The sequence below is a fragment of the Mirounga angustirostris genome, unplaced genomic scaffold (assembly GCF_029215605.1).
Source record: "Mirounga angustirostris isolate CCGP_5_RB_7025 unplaced genomic scaffold, mMirAng1.0.hap1 SCAF_7, whole genome shotgun sequence".
Lineage (NCBI taxonomy): Eukaryota > Metazoa > Chordata > Mammalia > Carnivora > Phocidae > Mirounga > Mirounga angustirostris.
This window is the reverse complement of record NW_026991715.1, coordinates 114,099,777-114,106,286: the sequence shown is the minus strand read 5'-3', so window position 1 is coordinate 114,106,286 and position 6,510 is coordinate 114,099,777. Positions and strand designations below refer to the sequence as shown.

The 6,510-nt window shown below is 47.6% G+C and overlaps 1 protein-coding gene across 1 annotated transcript in view; it reads right to left on the bottom strand.

Annotated features, from left to right (window-relative positions):
* Positions 1-2,850: 2,850 nt before the first annotated feature.
* Positions 2,851-6,510, bottom strand: part of HTR4 (5-hydroxytryptamine receptor 4) — a 90,216-nt gene continuing 86,556 nt past the window's right edge. Inside the window, exon 6 of the mRNA XM_045864686.1 lies at positions 2,851-2,938. Within this exon, the coding sequence (XP_045720642.1) occupies positions 2,851-2,938 (88 nt within the window). The remainder of the gene's footprint in view (positions 2,939-6,510) is intronic.

The following is a 6,510-nucleotide window of genomic DNA, read 5'->3' as shown; positions in this document are numbered from 1 at the left end:
CATACTTGGGGGTCAGTTGAAGAAGTTGGTTTTGGTCTCTTTCGCTCTCCAGCTGCTGACCAGGAGCTGGACAGGGAGTTTGGGGCTTCTACCCGCACAGACCTGTGAGCTGGAGAGTCATGTGGAGAACAAGCACAGCTGGAGCGCCTTGATCCCAGGCGTGGGGTAGTCTGGCTGCAGCGCCGGCACCCCTGTGATTGTCGAGGCTGACCTGGCAGATGTGGCCAGAGGCGTACCCCCCCACCAGAAGCATCTCTTCTTGACACTTGGGGCTACCTGGAAGAGGGTGGCCTTCTCAGAGAAGACAGCAGAGTAAGTCTCCTCCTTCCTTAGACAAGCTCTATCTACATCTCCTCCTTCTCCGTCTTCCATACACATGCTCTATTACCTGGACTCCAGGAAGCCAGACCTCTAAGTAATGTCAGGCTAGCAGCTGTCTAGACAGAGCGCCTCTGGTCCTGTCCTATAAACTTCCAATGTGCTGTTGGGTGCATCACCCACATCATCCCAGCCCTGGTCCAAAGCGAGAGCAAAGTTTGCTTGTGAGGACTTGTCTGCAAAGGAGACCATCTTCTTGACAACGGCAAGGGCTTCTAGTTCCTCAATCACTACTGTTTCCCTGGCCCAGGGTGCTTGTGACCTCCGCAGACACCAATCAGGGGCTGGCCCACAGAAGCGTGTCCCGAGAGTCCAGAAGAAGATGGCCTGAGGATATGGCAAGATCTCATTTTCCCACACATGCTATAATCTGTGGATCCCTGTTGAATCCAAGCTCCCACTGAATACGGTAGACCTACCACGGAGAAATCATATTTTACACAAGCAGATAAGCTTGCCAAGCTCCTGGGAAAAGAAGCATTTCATAGGGAACACATCTTACTGGATGTATGCACGTGTGTATGCATCTACGTACTCAGTAGTAGATACTGTCAACTTTGGGGACATTCAACAAAGCTTACCAGTTGCCTCAAAGCATTAAACCTCTTCCTCCTCATGATGATCTGGTTCTCATGATCTCTTAGTCTTTCCCTAAGAAGTTCTTTGTGCTTTGAGATCAGAGACCTCATTCAGACAGCACAGGAAGAACTCTAGAGCCCCGAATTTACTCAGCTCTGCCTTTTTCATGGAAAAGTGTAGAAAGAAAATGCAACTGTGAGGAGGCCTGTTAAACCTCTCTGAGAGGGTCCCATACCTGGGGTGACCAGCCAGCTTCCTTTGCCTGGAACTGATGGGTTTCCTGGGATGTGGGACTTGCAGTGCAAAAAAACAGAGTGTCTGATTATCCTTCCCACCGTTTCTGGGGATGGAGAGAAGAGGGAGAGCCAGTGGGTTCTGCTTCCAAGGATAAAATCGGTGGTAAGGAGGCAATTGTGGCTTCTGGGATGACTTAGGAAGGAAAGTGGGGTCAATAGATCAAGCACAAAGGCAAGGAGAACTGGTGAGGCTAGAAACTTCAGGCACATCTTTATCTTGTAACCTCCCCCCCTCCCCACCCACATTGCCTGTTCCCTGGGCTGGGTCCCTAAGAACCAGCAATCCATCTTTGCAATAGGATTTTTATCAGCAGTCAAAAGAAAGGCAACTGGAAGAAAATTTGCCCTCAAGAGTTTCAACCTGGGGGGATAATTCACCCCAAGACAAAATGATTTGCTGGTAGCTTTGACATCAGGGGAGCATCTCCTGAGGAGCTTGGAGGAAGTGAGATGCTAAAAAAGATGCAGAAAAATGGAGCCCCAGCAGCTTCACAGGCAGGGGACAGGGAATTTTCCCAAGAAAGTAAGTTGGTCTGTGATTATGTCTTCGCCCCAGCGAGCAAAGTGCCGGGCCCGAGACCAAGCACTGCCTCAGCACAGGGCCCTGAAAGCCCCTAAAAGGTGTCTTATTGGAGTAACTTCATTTCCTCACCAAATATGAGTTGCAAGACCATCCTTAATCAGCATTCTCAGTAAAGGTGCAGTTCCTTCTCCCATTGTCATGGAAGGAAAATGAATCAAGATTCATTCCACGTGACCTCAGAGCCAGTATGCCAATGAGAAAAATGTCATCTCTAAACACACACACACACAAATTAGACCAATAGTAAAGATGCCTTTGGGTAATGGATCTAAAATCAAACCCTGAGCAGTTTCCAAATCTATCCCCAAGAAAAAAGAAAAGAGAAACGTTCATATCTATCAACCAGAAAATATTGATGTTTCACTCGTCAGCTCTTTAGTGCTTCTGGACAGACATCTTGGCATTGATATCAATCTGACTTCATTACAAGAGCCTTGATTAATTCACCCACTATTGCATGTCCAGAGGATGGCCACAATGGAGAGGAAATTGGAGCTGTTTAGATTGGAGAGAAGACTTAAAAGGGTGGGTGGATGGCAGATCAGTGTCTCTCCCAATATCTAAGGGCTCTCAAAGGGAATAGGGAGCTAACTGCATGACCCCCGATGGAAGATGGAGCCGAGACAGGATTGTGTTCCAACAAAAGGAAAAACTTTCTTATAATTAAAGTTTCCCTACAATAGAAGGAACTGCATTAGGAGGTAGTGAGCTCCTATCCCTGGAGGTGTGCAAGCAGAGACTGACCAACTTCCAGGGATGCTATGGAAGATGCTACTCCTGCATTGGATGGGAGGCTGGATCTGAGGATGCCTGAAGTCCCTTCTCAACTCTGAGATCCTCCATATTCTGGCCTTGGTCCTGTCCAACACTGTGTTCCATGTAGCTTCCCTGGGCCCTCGGCCCCACTGCTTCATGCCTCACTGGTGGTGAGGAGGGTCAAGAGAGATGCCAGGGAGTCCTGTTCATGCGGACGTGAATGGGAATGAATGGCTTAATCATGAGCCATGTTCTCAGTCAGAAGCATGATTCCAAGGATTCTGGGTCATTGTGTATGGGCAGTTTCTCAAGTTCCTGGTGATGTCCACTGTGCAGAACTGTGTACCTAGAGAGGAAGGAAAGAAAACATGAGAACTCTACAGGCGTCCTTCAAATGCACCGAAGAGAGTGTTCCCACTACTGTTGACTTCCTTTCTACTGTCTGTTTCTGAGAGCATGGTGAGGTGGGGCTGGGCATCAACCATTTGAAACCTTTGTGAAATCTTACTATGCAAACCAATTGAAAGCAGCAACTCTGGTTGAAAGCTAAAAAGGAGCCTAAGCGTTCTACCCATCGAACTTCCTCTAAAGACCCTGAACCCAACCAAAACCCTGGGGTTCCAGAAAAGATTCGAACTATTGATCTAGCCAACCCACTGAAGGCCTTCTTCCATAGTATTCCCGAAGGAACTTCATGCAAAATCTACATCAAGAACTGAATCCAAATTGCTCATTTTAAAAGTAAGGAACTGAAGGCCTGGAGGAAATGACAGGCCCAGAATACGCAAAGAGTTAGTGGCAGAGTTTGGACTAGAACCTAGATTTCTTCTTTCCTCCCAACAAAGCCTAAGGCTCTTTTGTAATCATCAAAATGGACTTTATGTACTACCTCAAGCACTACGTACACTAAGTTTCCTCTACCAGGGAGGGTTCTGGATCCAGTACTATCAAAGTGCTGAGATTCGTAAAGTACTCAGGGTCTGAAAGACATAGTCACTGTATTCGTTTCTTTGATTCCTTTTGGTGACATTTGGGAGAGTAAATCAATTAGATGAATCAAACAGCCTGTTGACTCTAAGCATCACAGTGAAATTTCCTACTTGACAAGTGTTTATTATTTGTCTGCAGGATCACACAGTTGCACTCATATGTTAACTGCCTTTAAATCAATCTCAGTTGCAAGTGGGTCTTATCATCAGTAGCCCAGATTCCAGCATCTGGCAGTTATCCTTACGAAATTTCTACAGAGTTTCGGAGCGCTACCACTTCCCTAAGGCCAATGTCAAGCCCATTCAGTAGAACAAATAAACACATGCCAGTTACTTGGCATCATATGTTGACAGTCAACTTGGTGGTGATTTCTCATGAATTACATTAATGCTTTGCTTTGAATTATAATAAATTGTTGCTGACTTGTATTGATCGATTGGTATTTACCAGGTACCGTACTAAACCCAGTCCAGCGTTACCTTATTTCATCGTCACAATAGAAGATAGTATTATATTCATTTTGCAGTTGAGCAAAATGACACAGAGCTTCAGTGACTTGCCCAAGAGAATAAAGGTTAATATGTGAAGGTAAAGTCGGTCAAACTCTATCTGATGCCACTGCCCAGGTTCTCACACAACCCATGGACCAGGTACGAACCTAGAACAGTGGGTCTCAACAGGGACAACTGGGAGACATTTTTGGTTGTCCTGGCGAGGGCAGCTAGTGGGCAGAGACCAAGGGTGCTGCTTAGACACCGTGCAATACACAGCACAGTGTCCCACAACAGAGAGTTACCTGGCCCCAAATGTCAACAGTGCGAAGACTGAGAAACCCTGATCTAGAATAAGAAGTCCTCTGAGCTGGCTGGAAGCAGAAGGTAGCTGAGGAAGAGAGACAAGGTGAAGGGCGTGAGTCTGACCTCTCCCAGAATTGCCCACTGTAGCTGCGGCTGGGCTTGAGGCTAGCGGAGGGCATGGGACTTGGAAAACCACAAGCACCTGCTGGATGAGCGTTGAGAAGAATAGACTGGAAATGGCTCTAGAAAGGAAGAGGGCATACTTATAATGATGGTGACCAGGGAGGGTGCCCCGGGGAGGTATGTGACTAAAGACCTCGGGAAGTCAGTGTTCCAGCTACGGAGTCATTAATGCTCAGCCTCAAAACTACTCTTCTACGCTTGGCTTTGAAGGATGCTGCGAACAGTGTCAGCTTTGTACGGGTCTCCGGTCGGGCTTCTCCAACAGGGGGCGCTGCAGGAGGATGGCATCCTGGAAGAAGGAAAAGGGCCTTGCTCCTCCTGCGGCCACCATCCCAGCCAGGCTTCTTGAGCCCGGCAGCGGAGTCCAGTTGGCCGTCTTTCCAACTCTTGCGAAAGCAGCTTCATGGCAGCCCCTCAGAGATGGCAGCGCTGGCTGACAAGTGCCTCCTCTCCGGAGGTCTGCCTCTCTGGTCCGGGGGGTCCCTCCTCTACGTTTCGGTTTCGTTTCTTTGTTTGTTGCCTTGTCCCCTCAACCCTGAGGTAGCAGTAGCTTCAGACAGAGCTCACATGACTGAGGAAGTAAGATGTACTCCAGGCCTCATTTTCTGTAATTACATACATTGTTTTCATTGGTATCATTTACTCGTCACAACTCTAAGCGGTACCTACTCTGCTTAAACCCATTTTATAGATGAGAAAACCGAGACTCAGAGAAGTTAAGCGATTGATATAAGGCCACAGTGTCCACGATGCCCACACTCTTGACCTCAAAACTCTTAACACTCCTGACCCTTTTCCCTGACTGGGGCCAATAAGTTCCTTTCACAGGCCATCAAGGGCACCTTCTCCTACACCAAGTTCACATGAAAAGGGTGTCCTGGTTGAAAAGGCAAACTGATACATCCGATCACGTAAATGTGCTTTCATGGAGTATAGGCACGCCTGTCCAGCAGCCATTCCTCTCTCCCAAGCATCAGCTTCTCATGTGCCAATGAGCAGATTGTTCAGGAATGACTAGAGAAGAGGTGTGGAACTGGAGGGGATATTGCAAGTGGAGGTTCCCTTTTACCCAGAGCACAGCTGAAGGGCAGCAGCTTTTTGAGAGATGGGGGGTAGACAGAAGGGTATGCTTTCTAGTTACAACACCTGTGGGGTGGGGGGTCCTCACCATGGTGTGGTGGGTGGGACACACAGGATGGAAGAACCGCTCTGAGATTTCAGTGGCAGGACTGTCCCCAGTGTGTCCCCAATGGAGTCTGGCCCACAGAGGTACTCCCTGGGCTTGGGTATGCATTCCCGAGTCTCTATGAGATATAGATCTTTAAGTCAGTGTTTGCACTTTCATAGTATATGACGGGTATTTAAGCAGATCTGGGGTGATCTGGATGGCTACCCTATGAACTCACACCGCCTTGTGAATTCAGATCACACATTTGCGTGAGGTCCACCCTCATGTAGCACTGACAGTGGCCAACTTTATGCTGTGTTTCTTGAAGTAGGATGCATGAACCTCCAGCAGTCTATAAGCATATTCATGGGGATCTACACATCCTCAATTTGAGGAATAGTGGGGAAAAAGAAAGCACACGATACTTTAGACAAACCGAACAGCATTCAAACTCCGACTCTACCATCTACTGGGTTGTGTGACCTGGTCAAGGAGATCAGTTCCACCTACTTCACAGCTTCTTTGTGATGATAAAATTACCATCTCGAAAGGGCTGAGCAAAGGGCTGGATACATAGTAGGTACTGGTATCTTCACTGTTAAGGAAACCAAGGTTCAGAAAAATGTGACTTTCCCAGGGTCCGAGAAGTACGACACATGGGATGTTTAAGAATACAGACTCTTAATGCCTGGGTAAAGCCCGGCTCTGACACTCACTAACTCTGTGAATTACTACAAATGTTCTGGGTTGTTGCGAGCATTAGATGAGATAATGCACACA